This window comes from Lates calcarifer, linkage group LG18 (genome assembly GCF_001640805.2).
Source record: "Lates calcarifer isolate ASB-BC8 linkage group LG18, TLL_Latcal_v3, whole genome shotgun sequence".
In the NCBI taxonomy this organism is placed as follows: Eukaryota; Metazoa; Chordata; class Actinopteri; family Centropomidae; genus Lates; species Lates calcarifer.
Window position 1 is genome coordinate 2,910,377 of NC_066850.1, and position 21,388 is coordinate 2,931,764.

The following is a 21,388-nucleotide window of genomic DNA, read 5'->3' on the forward strand; positions in this document are numbered from 1 at the left end:
TGGCATATTTGATTGAAATCTATGAAGTAGTACACAAAACATCTTTCTAGGAAAAAGACACAAACAAACAGGATTGTTCCACATGAATTCAAAAATGATGGATTTTCTTTACGTCAGCACATATTTGTCCAACGTTTCAGTGCAGAGTTATGATGTTGTTGTTACATCTTAACATGATTGTGTGGTAACAAAGAAAAGAAAACACCAGTGTGTTAAAAAAGTGTTACAATCCTCTCTAAAAGTTTACAAAACGGCCATGAGCTCAGTAGTAATTACTGCAGACACTAAGCCAGTATGAGATATTATAGGAATAGCTCCCTCTCTCCCTCTCTCCCTCTGTATTTGACTCCTACAAGCTGGTATCAACAGGAAAGAGTCAGCCAATGAAACTAATTGGGTGGTGTGTGTTTTATGAAAAGAACAGCCTGTACTGTCCTGGGCTCCCTCCCACAGCTCTCTGACTGGCTGGCTCCTAAGTGGTCTGCTTTTCTTCTCTCTGCTGTGATTGGAGCCAGGGAAAGCCAATAACTAAAAACTTTTTTTCTCCCCCTTCACCCTCCTCCCGCCCCTCTCCTCACTCTTTTCCTCAGGACATACCCTTGTTGTTTTCAACTTTAGAGGCAGAGCTGGGCCGAGACGATCCAGCACAGTCACAGCACTGCACTCTGGTGCTCTGCACTCAGGGTAGTCACGGTGTCCTGCACGAAAATACATTTCATTTACCAAGTATCACTGGTGCATTAGGAACTCCAGATTATTGGAAAGCATGAAGTTATTTATTAGTGGCTACACTGTTGATTAGCAATGGCACTGTTACCAATCATATCACTACTGTGTCACTCGTTCGACTGAAGGACTCATTAAACCTCTGTAATAACACGGTTGTGTGTCCATCAGCCTGCTAATTTACATGGGCGGACCACTTTAAACGTAGAAGTGTGTGTTTGTTAAGGGTGGAGTGGTTGTGTGCTGTGCAATCAAAATAGTGAGCGCATGCATATTTATTACACCAGGGGTGTTGTTTAATCAATCCAGCTGCAGACTGAGGAGAAAAAAAGAAAATACAAAAGACACAGGGTATAAAATCAATTATTAGGCTCAGTTTTGCAACAGTTTTATTATCTTAAAAACAATAATGAAAATATATATTTACAAAAATGCACAAGAATTTTGCTTTGGGAAGCTTTACATACACCCACAAAAAAAGCTCAACATAAATAAGTTAGTATAATTTTTTCAGTGTTTTTCAAAACAAAAACTAAAAAAGAAAATAAAAAAAAGGCACACAGGTACACTTCAAAGTTTGACACCATGTAAGGCAGTGTAACTTTGTTTTCTGCCTTCACAAAAAATAAAATGAGAAATTAACAATAGTGCAATTACATGTTCCACATGAATTCCACACCACAAAGACAAATCTTTGATTCACATATTTGCATAATAGGCAGCCCAGTGATTTTAACATATTTTATCTATGTTAACCTGGACTGTGGAATTTTATTAAGGGTTGGGATATGTGACCTACGAGCCACTAAAATATGAACTCACCTAATTTAAAAAATAAAAGCTAATTCTTAGGATTATTAGCAAATACTGTTACAAATTTGGTTGGATATTGCTCAGCAGTTTAGCCTCCCTCCCTCCCCACCCCACCCCTCACCCCCCAGGGAAAAAAAGGTACAAACTTTGGCAAAAACCCCCCGAATAAAAATAATAAAATAAAAAAGGGGAAATAAAGAGATATTATCTGCATGTAAACTTTTATCTATCATGGCTGATCCCAGTTAGATGGACCCTCAACTTACAGTGTGGCCATCTGGGCCTTCAAAAAACAAGATGTTTAACACTGGGGACAAATAAAGCCACAGAAAAAGTGAAGACATTTTTTTTTTGTTTCCACAAAACCCTGACTTTTGAAATCTGCATTACATGAATTTACCTGAATAAATGATACAATATGACCATTTTAACAAAATAATATTTCTCTGTTGGAAATTGCACTGCAACTTCCCGAGTCAAATTCACACACTTACTCAAATACATTTAACAAAACGGTATGAAAAGCATATTATGCTTTTTTATGTGCTACATCTGAAACATAGGTAGTAGGTAAAAAAAAAAAAAAATATGAGCAAAAATCCATTTGCACACTGCTACATTGTCTGCTGCTTCTGAGGCAATTTAATTAAAAATGAGTGCCAAAACTTGATAGTGTACATATTCAGTGCTTGTGCAGCCTCTCCACCTCCCCTTCTTTAGGAAAAGGCTGCCTTTTTTTTTTTTTAATTTCTCCCCCCACCCCCCTCGTCTGTCAGATGATGAGAAACGCTACAGTATTCCACCAGCAACAGGTCTCTCCCGCTCTGTGGGACATAAAGAGGAAACAGGCTGTTGAATGGTGCAATTGAAAAAGCAGTTGCTCATGCTTGATATCCCTCATGCAGACACACACACACACACACACAGAGGGTGAACAGTCAGCGTGAAGTGTTGTGGAGGATTTAAAGAGAAACAATATACTGTCTGTATGAAGGGCTGGTGACGTGTTAGCGCTGCGTGCAGGAAAAGAAATGTGTTTACAACGGTTTGGTGTTGATGCTGATGATAAACAAGTAAACAAATCTCCACTAGCATCCAAAACTATAGCCGATAATTAGTATTTTACCCATTGAAGACGTGTGTGTTATTATAAATTCACATCACTCCATTACAGTGGAACAACGAGATAATGATTTCTAACCTGGCGCAGTTTTTCACTGGACTTCCGCGCCGTTCTCTGGCCTGTTGGGTCTCTCCTCCGCGGCTTTCACCGCCTGACTTCCTGCACCTCGGTCCGACTGGTCTTCATCATCATCTCCGTCGGTATGCGGCTTTTTATTCTGACACTCGCCGGAGCAGGGACCTGGCGGACAAAAAAACACGACGCAGAAACAGTTGTCAGGGTGTTTGTGTGTCGAGCTGCACGTCCCACTTAAAAAACAGAAGCACCTGACAGCCGCGGCACACTGCTGCTGCTGCTGCTGCTGGCAAACGGTGAAGACATTTTAACCGAAAGCAGCCCGAGGTATGAGAAGGAAACTACAGCGTAATAAGCTTTTTGGAAACTGTGCGCAGCGGTGTCACTTTCAGTAACAACCAGAGCTCCAGTAACTGTAACACCTGGAGAGAAAATGTCACTTTGCCCCCCACCCCCACCCCCCCTCAGCCTCCAGCACACTCCTGTTTGTTTGCAGAGACACGGTTATCGCAGCCTGCGCTTGAACCCCGGACACAAACTTGTTGCTCAGCGCCTCTGCACTGCGGCACTACACACAGACACACGCACAAAAAAATACGTGACAGCTTTAATAAGTGAAGGTAAATCACCTGGAGGTCCTGGACGTCTTTTCCTCGAACCCTCTCGGTCCGGTTGGTGATTCGGCCGCCTCCCACTCCTCTCCTCGGCGTCCCGCCGGGTGTTATTATCGCCGGGTGAGTCCGCATCTCGCTGGGGCCGCTGGGTCCCGTGAGGCGGTCTGAGATAAAACTCCGGTGGGTTGCTGTCCTCCTCCCACGCGTAATTGCCCGGAGAGAGCGGCCTGTCGGTCTCCGGATCAAAATTGTACCTTTCCCTAAAAGCCTGCAGTTCTTCCTGCCTGTGAGCCTCAGCATTCCTCTGTAGCCCCTCTCGGTCAGGTGTGCCGAAAAGATTTCTGCAAACCGAAGGTCTGCGGTTGTCCTGCTGCCGCGCATCCACCCTCTCCAATGTCGGGCTCGCATTAGAAAGGCGAACATCTGACATTTTGTTGCACATATGACAACCGGGGTAAAAACAAAAAAAACACACACACACACACACTCACACACAAAACAGCTACAGCCTCTCAAACTGTTATTTCCAAGTTGTATTCCTTTCAAATGCAAAATCACGGGAATGATGCATGCATAGTACTCCGCGCGTATCATCCAAAGCGCGTACGCGCAAAAGGAAAAAAAAAAAGAGAAGGAATAAAGCGTCTCCAAAAGGCGCAGAGCAGGGGGTGTTTAAAAGAGCCACTCCTGTCAAGTCCGTAGTAAGGCTGATGAAAACAACAAGTCAAGTCATAACAGCCAACATGGCGTTAGAGGGAGCTATGAGTGAAGAAGTTGACATCAAGGACTATTTAAACAGAGACGGCGATTCATTGGTCTGCGCGCTAGGACCGCCCACATAGCTCTCTTAAAGTCGAACATGGGCAACAACAACACAGAGCTGGATTGGATTAACTCCTATGCATGAATATGCCCCAATTAATGTGTTTGACGAGTTAAATACACGAGAGAGAGCGAATAGAAGAGACTGTGCTTATAAAGGAGAGGGTGACTGTGTTTTATCTTTCCATTAGCACCTGATTTATCAAGCAGGCATCAGCTCAGATAAAGCTTAAAGGTCACTGATTTCATTTGAAATCCTAAACTGATATTTGCATCCCTGTGTTCAGTGTGCAGCTGATTGTCTGAGGAGTAAGGCCTGATAAGAAAACAACACTGATAATAGGTTTATCTGGCTGCAGGAGGACTGTGCTGGGGGGTGGGGCTGCAGCCTGGTAACTCCATCACATGAATCAATCATCAAGTGATTGTACGAGTGCTGACAAGTATCACTACTTCATCTGATTCTGTGTCACATAAACGGCCCAGGCACACATGATTCAATCAGTTTAAATCTATTCAGTTAGAGCTTCACGGTTACTGAAGGACACTGAGGCACTGCAGTGAAGTTTTAAGCAAGAAAACAACAAAAAAGAAGCCACAAATCTGCCTCGCAGCTTCCTATGACATCAGCTCTCTCAAGCAGAGAGCCTTCCGTCATCGTTGGCTCGGTGCCTATCGCTTTCAGACTTTGCCACTGGTGCCACAGGGGTTAGTTTGTGTGCTCCACTGGTTGTAATTGCTCGTGTGTGCTCAGAATTTAAATACCGAGGAAACAGAAAGTGGTGCAGCTTTAAAAAACACTTAGAAATTCGCAGCCACTCCCCCTCAGAGGGGTTGTCAGTTTGCATCTTACAGAGAGAAAAAAAAACTCCCCCTCTCTCTCTTAAGAACTTAATTGGTGTTCATGTCAAGACTTAACGGTTATCACGCTTATCTTCTGTACATCCTCGAGCAGCATAGGAATCCTGTAGTAATTGAGTGCAGCAGTAAGCACTACATGTACCCAGGAGTTCATGATGTCCGAGCTGAAACCTCTGCTGTGTCACTCTGCATTCCTCTGCAGTGTTGTGCCTGTAAAACTCACTGGGCCTGCCTTAAAGGCCATGCTGTTTCAATTAACCCTCGAAAAGACTCGAGCATCTCGTGATAAATACACTGAGGCCATCTGTTGTATTGATGTTATCGCCGGGATCACACTTAATCCATAATGTGTTTATGCTGCTGCAAACTGCACACAGTGATCCCTGAGCTGAGAACAGATTTTTTGATCGAAATGATTAGACAGGCACGAGAGAGAGACGAGGCGAGAACATTCTGTTAAGGTCACACATGCATAACCAGAGCTTTAAAGCTAATGCTTGGTTGTTTTTTTTCTTCACAGTTGGAAATATCAGGGCTGATTCTCCTAGCTTTAGACGGGGGAAAAGTATGAGTAAGAAAATCCATCGTGATAAATGTGAAACCTGGAGATGATTCTGCTCAAGTTTCTTTGTGTTTTTACAGTTTTGCTGAGGCCAAGGTTGAGATTTCTCCACCAGGAGATAAAGTCTAAAAAACCATCGATATTTTACTGTCATATTTGTATAATGTTACTTTGATCCTTATTAGCAGGGAAGCTAGGTTTGACACAGTTTGTATTTTTAAAATGACTAAAATGGGAGTAACAGCTTCACACCATGGAGCAGGATGATGCAGCTGCAGCACATTTTGACAGTAACTTGAACTTTAGTTAAACATTAATTATGATCTGTGATTAAACGGTCACAAAGCGACTCACAGAAAGGTCACTTCATGTGGATTTTATGGTTTCAGATAACGTAATTTTTTTAACTCCACAGGAGTTCATCCTCTGACCATGAACAAAGCAATCAAAGGGACAGCAGTAATTCACTCTTGCAAAGGATGTGTTACTGTCAACACATACATGTGTCTATTGTTAGAGAGGATGTGTCATATAAACGTTACCATTACCATATGTTGCTGAAAAGTCATAAAAGTGTGTTCTCTCATAAAAAGGCACATTCAAAAACTGTGCAAGAGGCATAATTCATCAAGTACAAAGAGAAATTGTGGGCAATTTATTAATTTCTTTCCATTTCAACAGCAGTGGAAACATGAATCTGGTTTTCAGGCTGACTAGCAGCTGGTCTCAGGATATGCTATTGCTTCCACATTGCTCTTCTGGGCCATACATTTGTAATTGCCAAAATGGGCTCAACAAGCAGTGGACTGAAGTGACCATCATGGAAATAATGGCACATATATTAGCAGTAATTTTAATGCTGCTTGTCCATATGAATTAATATAGCATAGGGTTGAAATGATAGAGAACGCTCCACTGGAAAAAAGTTGAACACACTTATACTTTATAAATGTAGAGCAACTTTAGGGCAACTACCCACATGTAGTGCATGGCGCTCAGATTTTTAATTAGGAGGTTTGATTCTCAGCCTGCAAACACAGTCCAGCAGGGATCTGGCAACACTAGTCACACCTGCTGTTTGCTTCTATAAAACTCTACATGAAATAAATAAAACCTGGTTAATGCAGCAGGTTAACATACTGGCTACAAGCCTAAACTAGTATTATTTGAAGGGTGTGTGTTAATTTCCCACATAAATAATAATAACCCAGAGCAATGCTAATAAAGTACAGGATGTTTTGTTGTTCAGCGTGATGAATTTATAATTTGGTCTGGTATGGGTTTAATAAAAAGTGCTGATAAAAATGATTAATGATGATAGCTATTTATATTATTGTCCTAAACACCTGAGCAGGTTATGGACATCCGATGTCATGAGATGGCAGCCCTGGAGCTCTGCTTCTTCTTGGCCAGCTCAGCCTGAACCTGATGGGGGAACTGGTCCAGGTGCTTGTTCACACACTTCATGCAGAACCTCTTGGTGTAGAAAAGACTACAGTCCTGACAGAGGAGAGAGCAGAGCTCAGCATCAGCGCTTCAGCTTTACACAAGATCATCATCAGACAGGACGACTAATCACATTTATTCCAAAACAGGATGATTTATTTTCCTACTATCTATTTGTGAAATTTGATTAATAGATTTCAAGGGCACTGCAGTCACGAAGCTAGCTCAGCATGTACAGCACATATGCCACATGACTGATGCCACATCTCAGGAAAACATCAAAATCACAGTCTCATGTTTTTCAGTAGAGATCTGCAAGGTCACTTCATGCCAAGTGGAAAACTGTAACAGGAGGACAGCTTCATTTTCAGAGTCAACATGCAGTTTAAGGTGATGGTAACGTTTTTGTTCCTGTGTATTGGATTTAATAAAAAGTGCACACACACACACACAGTGAGTAATCTCTCCTCTGCTACATGTAACACCCTCACACAGTCTTATCAGGACTGATGTCATTTGTCCCTGGAGGAGTGTGCCAGGATTTCTGCATCCAGATATTAATCATGTAATATACTGAATTACATGATCCCACATTAAGTCTGTGATAAAAACAGAGCGTAGCAATTCAATTTTGAGACATCTTACCGATCCAACACAGACACACAGGCTGCACAGGCTGCAGGTAGACCCCAAAACAAGAAACTTCTCCTTGTCCGGAGTGAAGGGGTCCTTAGTCACAAAACACTCCTCAAGCAACCTGATGAAGAACAGACAGACAGAAGTTAAATTAAAACTTAATTTAGATTCCAAGACATAAAGCAGAAATGAGGGTTAAAGTAGACACTGCTATAAATGCAACGTATAAATCGCCGGGGGTTATTTTCGCCGTGTATTCAACGTTAAACGTTGGCGTTAATAGTACAAACAGTCACGTAGCAGCTAACAACATTAGCTTTAGCACAGCTAGCTCCGGAGCGCTAAGACGACCATTATACTTCATTTTCCACTTACACAATAGCTCTAGTGTTTGGTGGTTTCTGGCCGTAGTAACTATAAGGGCTAACTAAACCACACAACTGGCACGTAAATGTTTTTTGAGGGGTTTCACTCGTACTTTGCTCCATCGTTCAGAGCAGGGGAGCAGGGAAAAAGTTTGTTCCTGGTTTTCAAAGCGAGTCCAGCAGCCATTTTGTTTCATGAAGCTTTACCGCCACCTAAAGGCCCGGGGGAGTAGAACCACACAGTGTGTTGAGAACATAATGTGCCACACGTATAGATAAAACATAAATAATAATTATTTAAGTGGTACAAACAAATATATCGTGAGTTTTAAAGCATAGCGTCGTCTTTTGATTTTTATATTCATTTACAAATGAAAACTCTGATTTGACCCATATTACACAGCAAAGGCATTTTTTTTCACAATGTTTTTTATGATGTGTCAAACAAATATCTGTGGATTAACCTGTTTTTTTGTTGTCGTTTTTTATTTTATTTTATTTTATTACATAAAATTAAATGAAAGTGAATCAGACATTTCCATAGTAGTAGGAGTAATTTCCATAGTTTTTACTGCAAATAGTCTAAGGTGTCATTAAGGAAAAAACACAGGTGTAATTAATAACATTAAAGGCTTACTGGGACACTTAAACGGAGCAAAGCTATCATTAACGTTATTAGCTCCACCTGTGCTTCTCCTGCCATGACAATTCAAAATGTCTGCAGTGAAAAGGGCCTATTAACTAATTCATTTAAAAACTGTAAAAACTGCTCATCTGTATGAATCAGATGAGCAGATAATCTTGTCCTCATTAAGTCAGAAAATTACAAATAAAACTCTTAAATATAGCAGTTTATTCTGGGCTACCACATAACATAATTCCTCTTGTTGAAACAGCAGATATATTTTCTTATTGTACACTGTACTGTACATGATAAAAAAATATAAAGAGTTTCATTACTGCATTTGGAGGTGATGTATAAGCACAGAAAACAAGACAATCAGATTTTCTTTTTGAGGTCTGCGTTACTGTCTGCAGATACACTCACCCTTTCACTGCGGTCACCACATTCTTCATCATATTTACAAAACACAAACCAGTTTAACAGATTTAACAGCGTTTGTGGTCAAAATATTAAATACTGGCCAGCACTGTTTTTTTTTCTTTCCAAGAAAAAAACCCGGGAAAAAATGTCCTGAAAAAAAAACAAAAAAAACAAGTGTATTAATGGCAGAATTTGTACCAAACATTTTGTACATGGTAACACCGACCTGAAAAATAGGTTTAAAGTGAGCTGTCATGTTGTATTGGTTTTAGCAGTAGGATGAAGACGATTAAATAAATACACAACTCATAAAATTACAATATTTTCAAAGGATGGTTGATTTAATACTATGTGAGAACATTCCCTGGTCCGACATTAAATAGTTCCACATCTAAACTATGGTTAAAAAAAATCTCTATTCTATATATATTATGTGTATAAGGTGTGGTCAAAATGGAGGAAATATGAGCTCAGCTGGTGAAACGTTGTGGCACATGGTGAAAACTGATGAAGGTGTTTCTTCAACCACTTATCTCAAGATGGATGAGGGAAATTTGGCTGACATCAGTGAGGCACTAGTGCATAATAAAAGGACATGACAGTGATTTTTACTGTATTCAAATGAGTTTTAAATTAAAAAATCATACTAAATATCCAAAATATTAGGAATATGACATTTATCCCCTTTTGCTAAAGCAGCTGTCTCAAAGATTTAAAATGTTTACCTCATTGTTCAAAAGCACAGTTTAGCATCAGTGCGTGAATGGCTGTGGCAGTAACGTCTGTGTCTTTATGTGTGCACACATGCATATTTGCATCGCGTACTCCCTGATTAGCTTTTTTTAGTAAGGAAAAAAATGGCATCCAGGATTCAGTTCAAACTGATGCATTTAAAAAAAAGAACATATCTCTACTCATGTATGGTGTGAGATCAAAAAGTTTGTTCCCCACTGTGTCCCCCCTTTCACTGCAGCAGTCAGGCCCCCAACAAGACGCCAATCCCCCGAAAAAGAATTCACTTTTTTGTTCCAGTAGAATGTTTCAGTCACATGGTCGCAGCAGGGCACATCCATAGAAGCTGCACAATAAGCTACTTACAGTACATTGATATGTACGATGGGATCAGTTATTGTTGGGTACTGTATGTATACCAGGCTTACATTAACATTTTAATACATGCCCCTGTTCATGACATGTGCTAACTCCTCAGTACATGTCCCTGTATATCTCTTGCAGCAGAGGGTGCAGCGACGTGTCCTCCGTTGTTTTGATTTCCTGCACCAACTGAGCATGCTCGGTGACCAGCTCCCGGAGGTCAGCCAGCTTCTGCAGGAGTCGGGGAAAGAGGAAGGTGTCGTCGGGGTGGTTGGCCAGCAGGTGGAGCCGTAGCGCCTGAACGATGCCTTCCTGCAGCTGCTCCACCAGAGGTACATCCACCAGGCCTGGACGGTCTGAGAGGGACAGAGATGAGGAAGAGGGAGGTTTTAAATCTATGAATTTCAATTCCTATGATTTGTCTTTATCCCTGCACGCAGTGTCAGTTACCTCCACAGCAGATAATGGCCGCCACAAAAAGGGCCAGGTCGCTGTCGTCCAGCTCCAGAGAGTTGAAGCGTGTGGCAAACTGGAACTTGGGCTCCATCATGTCGCTAAATGGACGCCGGAGACTCTTGAGAAATTCACGAGTGATGAAGCCTCCACCACGGGCCACCAGGAGGCCGTCTTTGTTCATGCAGGAGGCCAGGAGGGTGAAGAGGGCTTCATAAACACCGTATTTTAATAGAGTCACCTGGAGGAAAAAAGGAGGAAATCAAGATCTAACTTTCTGTACCTTCTCACATGTGAGTTACAGGAAGATAGGTGACAGATACAGCTCCCTAAAACTCACCTGATCGTTCAGATCCAGGTTCTGGAAACCCGGCACGGCCTTAGCGAACTCCGTCAGCTCTGTGACCGTCTCCACCGAGGTGCTCTGGCAGCAGTGGAAGAGCCTAGCCTCAGCCTCCCTCTGCTGAAGCTCCCCACACCCCACACCCGGAAGCACATCCCTAGCTTGAAGGCCACTCTCGGGCTCTGGGTATCCATCGTTTACCATGTGGACCGCTAACGTCCTCTCCGCCAGCTGGAACGTCTCCATGTCGTGAATGATGAAAGGCTGGTGGGAAAGACAGAGGAGAGGATGCTGGCAGGTACCACAGAGGACAGAGCAGAGATACAGAACATCCTCAAACTTTTGTCCTTAGCTTTATTTTTTCACTTTACCGGTTTGCTGGTTTTTCCGGTGAGTATGAGCCGAGCTTTCGCTTTGTTCATGTTGAAGTTCTTCATGTAAGCTTCGTGGATCTGCCTGATCAGAATCTTGTGGTCGGCCAACATGGGACTTTTCACTTCTTTCTCCACCATCTTGATCTCCGCCTTTAGCTTCAGCTTCTCCACCTGGGGCATCCGACCAAACCGGATGGCTGGTGCAGAGAAACATTCATCATTAGCAACTGCTAGAAGAGTTTTCTTATTTTACAATGAAACTACACACAGAGACATCAGACACAGTAAAAGTGCATGTGTGCAGACACACAAACATTCGCCCACAACAGATCTGGTGTGCTCTGTTCTCTTTCGTCTCCTCTGAGGACAACATGTCGTCTCCCTCTTGGGTTTCTGACACTGCTCTGTCTGCAGTGGGAGGCCATCGTAACAAACCCAGTGACCCTTTGGCAGCCAGCACAGATGACAGCCCAGATGTGGAGCTATATAGGCCTGTGTTTTCTCAATGTCAGGCCGCCTCCAGCAGGACATTGTTCTATAAAAACCCTGTCAATGTAAAGAACATTGAACTACAGCCAAATCACAGAAGGACGTGTCCTGCTGTTGTTGTTAAGAACACATGCTATGCTGTCGACTGTGAGCAGAGTTTTATGTAACTGCTTTCACAATGCTTCTTTCATTGCTATATAAGTCATTCAGTGGACATTATGATTACAGTAATTGCTGTGATCACAGAGATCGCTCATATACACTTTAAAGGCTATTTGTAAGTTTTGTCTGCCGCCAAAATGTGGTTTCTTGCCGGGAGCGGGTGGTGACGACGGTCGCCAAGAGCTTCAGCCATTGTTGTTGAGAATACGCCCTCTGAGCAGCGAAACAATATTTCTCCTGAGCAGCCTGGACGCTGAAGAAACGACTACAGAAAGCGATGAGACAGGCCAGGCAGGGCTAGCTAGTTAGCATGCTAACTTAAAGGTAAGAAAAGATGTGACAGAACGGGAAGTAAAACATAGCCATTGCGTTCCACTTGACAAGTACGGAAATAAAGTTTGATAATGAACTTGCAACCTCTACACTGGTAAGTAAACTGCTGCTAATGCTAACATTAGCTATGTGGCAACAGCAAAACTTACAAATACCTCCTGCAAAACCTACATAGTTTAGCTTCAAGCTAATTTGGGGGTTTCAAGCCTTACCATTGTGGGACATGCCCACAGAGAGGCACTTGTGGAATCGGCAGTACTGGCACTTGTTGCGATTCTTCTTTTGGATTTTGCACCTGCGTTCACACTTGTCGTACTCCAGCTTCAACCTGATGGTCCTTCTGAAGAAACCCTGGTAAGACAGAACAGCACATACTGTAGCCATGGACTGTGTACGCAAAAGAGCCTGCAAAAATATGTGAAAATCAGTTATCGGCGTGATGTCTTTATATTTCTTTTGATCCGTAGGACAACAGGAGGTTTAAGAGGGAACGTTCAGTATCTGTCTGTGAAATCTGATCACATACGTCATAATCAGTCAGTAAAGTCATACATCTAATGGGTATGTCATGCACCATATGACACTTATATCTGCAGCACCTGATAATACTGTACATGCATTCTGTACATTTTAAGCCCCTGTAGGAATGGTGTTGTGTTACATTTTGGATTGAACTGTACAGTTAAATTACATCTATATTTAAAGGGATATATGCTTCAAGGTGGACAGTACAGGAAGTCCTGTCCTTTCTGAAGAAGAGCCCTGATTGGACAACACATCCTGCATGCCTCCAACACACACACACACAGATACAAGGCAGCACGCCAACACATGTCACACATATGCTAAAGCATATGATCCTTTGACGCACGCTCCCACACACCTCTGCACATCGCTGATATTCGAGTCAGGACATTCCTCAACCTTCACTGTCACGAAGGAAATATGGACTTTTCTGGCAACGAATCCGGAGCCACATGTTCACGCAACACATCAGCCATCATTTTACACTCGGCCTTGGCTGCGTTTATGTTGGAGAGCGGTTATGACACACTGTTATTAAGGTTTATTACGTGTCACACATCGCTTTTCATGTCGTATTTAATCCAAAAAAATGTAGCTTTGTGAGGAGATCTGGGTGTAATCTTCACAATAATGTTGAAGGGAGAAATGTGAAGGTCCAGGTCCATATACTGCAGTTTAGTTCCATATGATAGTCATCAAAAAAGCATTACAAAACAACACAGCTGCACTCGAAGGAAAAAACAGATGTGTGTGTTTACAGCGTGCGTGTCTTTGCATGTCAGTGCATGAGTGTACAGACACATCCAGATGTCAGTTCTTTGCTGTGATATATAGTTGGGAGAAGTGAGTAACAAGGCTAAAGACGTAAACAGAGAGATGCATTGTGCAACGTTTCCTTAAGGGCAAACGTCTTTTAGAGAGACTGAGAGAAAAGTTTACATTTAAATTCAAACAAACTGAGCAGGTACTTTTACCTTTGAGATCCAACTTTCCATTTCTAATCCATCCTTTTCCTGACTGTCCCGCTGTTCCCGCTGTGTCACATACATATTTCATGCCATCATCACCGCCACCACAGACTTAAGCCCTCACACCATAGAATCACAGCACACATTCCATCCACATTCCCACTACTGAGCGCTCGTCTCTTTAAGGCGAGGTGTTGAAAATGATACGCAGAGCCTGTCCAGAGATGGAAACCCGTGAATTGGGACAGCCACATATCACAAGCCAGATTTTTCCGTGATGGCACAACATCATCAATAAGAGAATTTAGCGACAGAACGCTGTCTCTCACATGAGCTGCGTCCAACAGTTCAGCGTCACAGCGCTCCTGCTTTAGAATAGCAGCAGTCTGACACAATGACAGGTCATGTGCCAAAGTCAGGCAGCCGCCAGGACGGAACGACGAGCGTTCATTTGTGGTGATTCTGATGAATGAGACCTGCAGGGAGCTGGACAGTTTTGCAGCCCTCAGACAAACGCACAGATGTGCATTGTGCAACTTGGACTGAAAATGAAAATTGTGAAATGTCCATCCCCCCACCCGCTCTCCCGCCTGCATCCACTGCTCTTGTCTCCTATAGATTCCAGAGAAAGTGAAGGCCAGTCCAGACGAGTGAACAATCCCCTCCGGCTGGAGAAGAAGGAGTGAATATGGAGGAAACATAAAGAGGAGAACACAAGTAGCAACTGAAACATCTCAAAAGATGTCACCACACTCTGATTTCTTGTTGTTGCATAAAGCAGTATCTCAAGGTGGAGTTGTGGCTGATGGGGGGTGTTGACGTTAAAGCGTGCAAGGTCGTGAGGTTCAAAGTCGTGCAAAAATAGCAAACAAAGACTCAGATTGGCAGCGACAACTTGTGGTTGGCTTGGAGAGATATGAGACTACGACAAGCTCACATGACTAGACAAACAATGCAGTGATCCTTAATGGTTTTAACACACACACACACACACACACACACACACACAATATTTCACGAGCTAAATTCATTCAGGCCTGAAGGCTCAACCCCCATGAAGATGAAGACGTTTTTTATCATTAAAAATCCAAGAGTGAGTCTGCGAGGAGGTAGTTTAACATGGGCACCGCAGCACTCTGTGCCAGGGGCAGCTCCATGTGTGTGCAAGAGTGTGTGTGTGTATTAACATCACTCAGTTGGGCTCTGTGCCAAGCAGGGGAGAGGTGACAAGTCAGCCCAGGCCACCATGTCCCCCACCTCACATGACCCGCCTGCATGTCTCAGAAACTTTCCACTGGCCTCTGGGTCAGGCGCTCCTGCATGCCCAGCTTTGTATGTGTTTTTGTGTGCATGCGTGAGAGTAGGCATGTATGAGCATGTATGCACAAGAGTGTGTGTGTTTGTGTTGTGCTTTTAACCTCTGATACCGTGGCACAGTTACATGTCAGAACACTAAAACTAACATTTGTCTTTGCAGGACATGTGATCATCAGTCTGAATGGATCTGAATCTGTCTTTACCTTTATGTTTAAACCTGTGTATGTCTTCTGTGTCCTCTCTCACTTTCACACTGATATGTACAGTATGTCTGTACGTGTGTGTCAGCTGGCCGCACTGTCCCTGTTTTAGTCCCACATCTCTCACCTTGCAGCCCTCACATGCATGCACCCCGTAGTGGAAGCCCGAAGCCTTGTCCGAGCACACCCGGCACTCCAGGTTGAGGCTCTCCTCGGGACCCGGGGTGGCTCCACACACCCCCGACGACGGACTGGAGGCTGGGGTCAGGGTGTCTGAAAAGAAGCAACACTGAGTGGTTTTACTGGGCCATCATCTGGATTAAGATCTGCTCCAAACTGAGAGCAAATTGTGTTCTTAAAAAATGATGGACAGTGCAATTATGGTGCATTTACAGAGAGCAAGCAACAAACTGAGAGGAAGGATGAGACTGATCTTCTCTTCAAACTCAGTTCCCAAATTATCTGCTGTTACCTGCGATGCTTTTTTTCCCCTGTATTTCACATCATGCTCTGAGGAGTCCTGGCTGCCTCTGTCCACTTAGGTATTATCAGATAAGTGTCTTCTGCAGACTGAAATAATTTCAGTTGATGTGTTTTCCTAAAATGACCACAGACGTGGGTCATTTAGTTCAAGTGCTGCTCAGGAATGTGGAGACACAGAGAGATGACGGTATCTAATCTCCTGTTATCAGACACACAGTGCTGTACATTAGCCTCCTCAGTGAATGTGCATATGTGAGCTGAGAGGTCAGAGGTTGAGTGTTGTAATGATCCACATTATATTTTGAGATAAAAATACATTTCAGAGCAGCTTGGGCTCCTCTAGTCGTCCATGTGTAGGATAATTAGTTAGCATACACTGAGGGCCCTTAATATTTGGCATCGTCACCGTGCACACTTAATAAGTGCATTTGCAGCTGAGCCCCTTATTTGGTTGTGAGCATGAAGAGTTTCAGTTCACTACTACTCACCCAGTGCAACAGAGTTCTCCGACCCCGACCCGGTGCTCTGGTACTCCGGGAAGTCAAACCCCAGCGTGTCGTCTCCTATGGACTGGGAGATGTCGCGAAGGTCCTCCATCAGGTCTCCGCACAGGGGACTGTCCAGAAGGGAGTCCCCCAGTGGGGACGGGGGGCTGTAGAGATCCCCTGCCATGGTGGAGGATCGAGCCAAAACCCTGGGAGGAAAAAAAAACCCTCACTCACCAGACTGGAATAAGAGAGAGAGAGAGATAATGAGGATGAGGACAGTGGGTGATAATGAGACTGGAAATCTGCGATACTGACACCTTGCTGAAGGATTTCAGCCATGTTGCCCTCTCTCATGTGCTCATGTGGAAAACAGAGGAAGAGAGGGCCTGGCTGTGAGGCAATACCACTCCAACTTACCGCTGTATTAGTGTACAACTACTACTTTAAATACTACGTTTCTACAGACGCAGCTCAGCGTGTGTGGTGGAGGCTCAGAGCTCCCGTATTTTCTATTTTGGGAAAGTACTCTGTGAATGACACTGATTCTCTCCCACCTGTTGTTCCAGAGACTAAATCTGAACACACTCCTGAATGTTTCACGAGATCACCAGAGCAGCAGTGAACACACCACTATCTGTCCGGATTTCGTGAACCATGAACCGTGCCCATGGAGTAAACACACACACGCACAGTTTGTTACAAAGCTCTGACTTACTGACCAACACTGATGCTTCAGTTGTGAGCACACACTGTGCATCTTACATGGTGTTTACATTGTGTGTATAGCTGCGGGATGTATGCACTCCCAACGCAGAATAAACCGTCGACTACCTGTTTGTTGATTCTCTGCCTGTCTGTCTCTTCTCTGTCTATTTTTCTGAGTTAATCTTGAAGTATGTGAGGGAGGTGGGGGTGGAGGAGGTGGGGGTTGGTGGAGCTCCCAGCTGCTCACAGCGGGGTAAAGGACATCTGCTCGAGCCATCGCACAACATCACAGCACCATGTCCAACGCTCATGCTCTATAACGCCCTCTCCAACTTCCAGTAGTTCATGGCGGCAGATGTTACCGCCGCCGTCGGATTGACTGTGGAACATATCCGTGCTCTGAAGCTTCCTCGCACGAGTAGCGATGTGTTTGTGAAGAAAAAGGTGACGTTAAAAAGGCAGGGAAAAGATGGGAATCCTCCAGTCCAAAGTGTTGTTCCTTTGCTTTTACATCGCTGCAACATTTATTAACATTCATTTGAGCGGGAATCACAGACAGACTTTGCTGTGGGCTCTCCTGTGAGCTCTATGTAAAACCTCAGTTTTTAGCAACTTTGACTTTAATTTCTGAGAATGCTTTAGACTGAGAGTGAGCTCTCTGAGCTGATGGTTGAATGTCATAATTAGGGTAAGTGCTGTCGTTATCAGTCTGAGGAGAAAACATGCGTCAACTCTGGAGGCCAGACAGCGAGGACGTGATTGATCAACGCTTGTTTATCTAGTCTTTGTGTTGCGGCATGTCAGGGAACACGTCCTGACAGTGCGCCAAAGTTGTGCAAAGGGGGAAATATGTAAGTAAATGCATGTTGCAGCTGCAGTATGGTGATATCACTGATACAAACAGTGATATACACAGTAAGAGCTTCCTCTCTGTTCTTGTTTACAGATGGTTTTTCAGACAAAAACTGTACGCACAGTAGACCAACTGCTGACGAACTGGTCTGTCGAGTTGCTGGTCTGCCAAAGATTTCTCCATCGAGAGGGTGGACTGAGTAAACCCAGTGCTCTCTGCGACCCCATAAACTGCATTTACACCTAAAGTTCGTTGAGTTCACAAACCTCTCCACACTCCCTGTAATGAACCCATGTTTTCCCCCACAGCTATGGCCATGGATCTGTTTTTACAGCTTCTGATTCCTCTTTACATCACAGTGAATTTGCACTGTGGCTGAATTGTATCCAAAATATGTAAAACCCCATCACAACACAAATCAGATCATTTCCAGATGAGGTTTACATGATCTTACAGTATAGATTTAGAAGTAATGAGTAATTTTTCAAGCACAGATTCCCATTTCTGATGGTTCCAGGATCTAAAATGTGACAAACTGCTGCTTTTCTGGACTTTTTTTTGGACATTTTGTGCGACAAAACAAGAAACAAACAAGAAGAATTATCAGATTAATGACTTTTGGATGAAGCCATCTGATCTGTAACTTGACCCTGTTTCATTCATATAATTCAGCCTCTCTGGGTCTGTGTTGATATATAATAAGTGACTAACAACTGGCTTTATTTCCTGTTTCATGGATGACCCGAGCCCGGCCCATGTTTCCACCTCACCTCAGAGGACATTGTGTTTGAAATCCCAGAGGAACTCTAATCCCAGACACAGGGCTCTATCTTTAGGTCGCAGGAGGAGGAAACATCAGCTGTGCTCTAAGTCTGTTAACAGATGACAGGGAAGGACACAACAGACCCAGAATCAGTGGAAAATCAAAACACGAAACACTGCACTTCAGCTCAGACGATACACACAGGTGCCCTCTGCTGATTCAGGATCAGCTGCTGTGACCTTTTCAAGACCTCTGACCAAAACCCCCACAACCAGCTTCTGCATTCTCATCAGCTATATGATTAATACCACATTTACTGATCTGACTGTTTCCTCTGCTGCTGCTGTACATGCACAGAGATGGAAACACGCTCGGGGCCGAAAAATAAAAGTGACGCTTTGTAGACAACATGTGGGCGTGTGTGGTTTCATCACAAAACCAGGTACAAGTCAGGAAGCTCAAGTGGAGCTCACTACGTGACAGTTAATGGTCTTTTAAGAAAGCCCGGTTCACTTACACTCGTACTGATGAGCGATAAAAGTTTGTTAAACTCCATAAAAGTTTTAAAGTACAATCAGACAACAGCGTGGTTTTGAATTAAAGGTTATTTAACGGTTATTTTTTACCTCAGAGGCGAGGATCCGGATCATTCCCAGGAGCTGTTACCGGGATGGACGCCTGTGTCAGGGAGGTTTGGTCCCTCTGACACACACACACATACATACACAAACACACACACACTCACACACACTCGGGTCCCGCTCGGCTCAGCTGCTACAAACTCGACGCGTCGCCTCCCTCCGCGCTGTCACCAAACCTCCCTTCATACTCCGCAGGAAATAACGCAGCGACGGACGGCGACATGGCGCGCGCACACCTCCTGACACACCTATGGTTTCGACCAATGGGCGCGCGGGGAGCTGAAAGCAGACCGCCTCGCTTTTTTGGATTGGGGGGGTGGGCAACGATCGCTTCCCGGTGGGGTTTTTAGGGACGACGGGACATCACGGGGTCGCGCGGTGTGTGGATGTCTCCTTCACACGAGACCCCAATAAAAACACACCACAGCTGTAACATCACCTGATCGTCTCCTAAACCATTTACAACTGTAAATCACCGTCATTAAACGCCTCATTTTACTGAATATTAATCACGCAAATTCTCAATAAAACGACCGTTTTTCACAATAAAACACCAAACAACAGACTGTCTGATGAATAACTACCTTATTGTGTGACAGTGTGTGTTGTTCAGCGGCGGAATGTAACAACGTGCATTTATTCAGCTGCTGTAAATAAAGATTTTTCTGACAAAATATATTTTAATCCCATAAAACACGATGCACCGCCACTGAAGCTACACAGCAGCGTATAAAACGAGCTCCACCTCCACCAGCTTCCGCAGTAAAATGCTCCTTATACATGAATGTCTCTGTAACAATAATCTAATCATATAATATATAACAATACGGCACCATCAGGAGCCATTTTAGCCTGTAATACTTCTTTCTTTTACTCAAGTAACAGTGCTGCTACTGTAAATGACCTCAATGAACTCTGTGGTTCACACTTGTAAAGTTTGCATTTGTAACGCGTTTGTTATGTTGTTCTTATTTTGATGTTTCCCGTGAACGCGGAAGTTTATTTTGAAAATACGCTGCATGCATGTAGCAGAAGAAAACTGACAGAATTAAAAAAAAAAAAACTTCATAAACTTATTGATATTTATTTGTGTCTAATATTTTACATACATGTTTGTTTATTTCACTAACTGAGTTTAATGTGTCACTTTGCTTTCTGCCTGTTTATTTCCTGTTTATTTATTTTTGTCTATGAACTGAGAGGAAACTGAATAAACATGAGACCATCAGTCCAGGCTGAACAGCTGCGTTTACTATGTTATATACTGTAAATGTAAAAGACTGGTTCAGTGTTGTCCAGGCTGTAAGTCCTGTTTTACCTCCCACACACACCAGGAAGGTGAAGACTGAGTCAGAAACCTGTGAGCTGACTGTTTGACGAGCTGTTTGTGTGACATGAGTTTGTTCAGTTTGCTGTAGATGCTGTTTGAGACACTGTGTCTGATCACGGTAAAGGGAACGTGACACTTTGGTGGTTTTCGTTCATCTTTGGTATTGAATTCCTCAGAACCAAAAACTCTCTGACCCTCCGTCACAAGATGATGATGATGTAAAAGTCTTATGTGTACGACTGACTGCTCTGTCTGTGATGTGCACTTTACTTTGTAAGGTCCCTCCACCTTACAACCTGCTGTAAAATCAGACTGAATAAAAAAGGAAAATACATAAAACACCAGTCAACACAACATGTAATATCTGGCGCCATCTACTGAACATGGGTGTGTAATAATCTTCGTTTATGATCTTCTTTTTGCTGATGCTTCGGCACCTGGTCTCCTGCTCAGTGTGTGAGAGGAACACACACACACACACACACACAGACACACTCTCATCTTTTCTGAATCAGAGACAGACGGACAGAGGGACAGACAGCTGTCTGCAGCTCAGCTAAGCAGCAGTTATCAGCTCTAGTGAGTGAAGTTTGGGATCAAACTTGAAAACTGAAAACCCACGACTGCATTCTGAAGTGTGTCTTCAAAATGACAAAGTGCTGAACATTTGTCAGCTCAAATAAAAAACTCACTGACTTTGAATTTTCTGCCTGTTTTCCTTTGATCCAGGGCTTTACCGACATCTTACATGGAAAAATGCCAAATAATTGCCTTTATT

At 43.4% G+C, this 21,388-nt stretch overlaps 3 protein-coding genes across 4 annotated transcripts; all 3 read right to left on the reverse strand.

Annotated features, from left to right (window-relative positions):
* Positions 1-1,098: 1,098 nt before the first annotated feature.
* Positions 1,099-6,092, reverse strand: cdkn1ba (cyclin-dependent kinase inhibitor 1Ba). The gene is made up of 3 exons (XM_018687524.2): positions 3,367-6,092; positions 2,741-2,902; positions 1,099-2,363 (listed from the first exon to the last, which is right to left on the reverse strand). The coding sequence occupies exons 1-2, from the start codon at positions 3,791-3,793 to the stop codon at positions 2,754-2,756; spliced, it is 576 nt and encodes a 191-aa protein (XP_018543040.1). The 5' UTR covers positions 3,794-6,092; the 3' UTR covers positions 1,099-2,363; positions 2,741-2,753.
* Positions 6,093-6,223: 131 nt separating this feature from the next.
* On the reverse strand, positions 6,224-8,267 carry cdpf1 (cysteine rich DPF motif domain containing 1). 2 transcript variants are annotated; one of them, XM_018687527.2, is made up of 3 exons: positions 8,157-8,267; positions 7,688-7,799; positions 6,224-7,096 (listed from the first exon to the last, which is right to left on the reverse strand). In XM_018687527.2, the coding sequence occupies exons 1-3, from the start codon at positions 8,228-8,230 to the stop codon at positions 6,968-6,970; spliced, it is 315 nt and encodes a 104-aa protein (XP_018543043.1). In that variant the 5' UTR covers positions 8,231-8,267; the 3' UTR covers positions 6,224-6,967. The 2 variants fall into 2 exon arrangements, with proteins under 2 accessions (XP_018543043.1, XP_018543042.1); XM_018687526.2 differs by having other exon boundaries at positions 8,054-8,248.
* A 612-nt stretch (positions 8,268-8,879) lies between these two features.
* pparaa (peroxisome proliferator-activated receptor alpha a) lies at positions 8,880-19,487 on the reverse strand. Its single transcript, XM_018687523.2, has 8 exons — positions 19,266-19,487; positions 16,319-16,556; positions 15,475-15,620; positions 12,550-12,688; positions 11,351-11,550; positions 10,977-11,243; positions 10,634-10,877; positions 8,880-10,539 (listed from the first exon to the last, which is right to left on the reverse strand). Exons 2-8 carry the CDS (start codon positions 16,500-16,502, stop codon positions 10,295-10,297), a joined length of 1,425 nt encoding a protein of 474 aa, XP_018543039.1. The 5' UTR covers positions 16,503-16,556; positions 19,266-19,487; the 3' UTR covers positions 8,880-10,294.
* Positions 19,488-21,388: the final 1,901 nt, after the last annotated feature.

Excerpts from the sequence above, each read along its gene's own strand:
- cdpf1 (XM_018687526.2), bottom strand. The coding sequence starts at position 8,166 with ATGGAGCAAAGTACGAGTGAAACCCCTCAAAAAACATTTACGTGCCAG. Across the intron at positions 7,800-8,053 it reads CCAAACACTAGAGCTATTGT|GTTGCTTGAGGAGTGTTTTG; the intron begins GTAAGTGGAAAA and ends GTTCTTCATCAG. Across the intron at positions 7,097-7,687 it reads TGTGTGTCTGTGTTGGATCG|GACTGTAGTCTTTTCTACAC; the intron begins GTAAGATGTCTC and ends CTCCTCTGTCAG.
- pparaa (XM_018687523.2), bottom strand. The coding sequence starts at position 16,502 with ATGGCAGGGGATCTCTACAGCCCCCCGTCCCCACTGGGGGACTCCCTT. Across the intron at positions 15,621-16,318 it reads GGAGAACTCTGTTGCACTGG|ACACCCTGACCCCAGCCTCC; the intron begins GTGAGTAGTAGT and ends GCTTCTTTTCAG. Across the intron at positions 10,878-10,976 it reads ACCTGGATCTGAACGATCAG|GTGACTCTATTAAAATACGG; the intron begins GTGAGTTTTAGG and ends TTTTTCCTCCAG.
- cdkn1ba (XM_018687524.2), bottom strand. The coding sequence starts at position 3,793 with ATGTGCAACAAAATGTCAGATGTTCGCCTTTCTAATGCGAGCCCGACA. Across the intron at positions 2,903-3,366 it reads AAGACGTCCAGGACCTCCAG|GTCCCTGCTCCGGCGAGTGT; the intron begins GTGATTTACCTT and ends TTTGTCCGCCAG.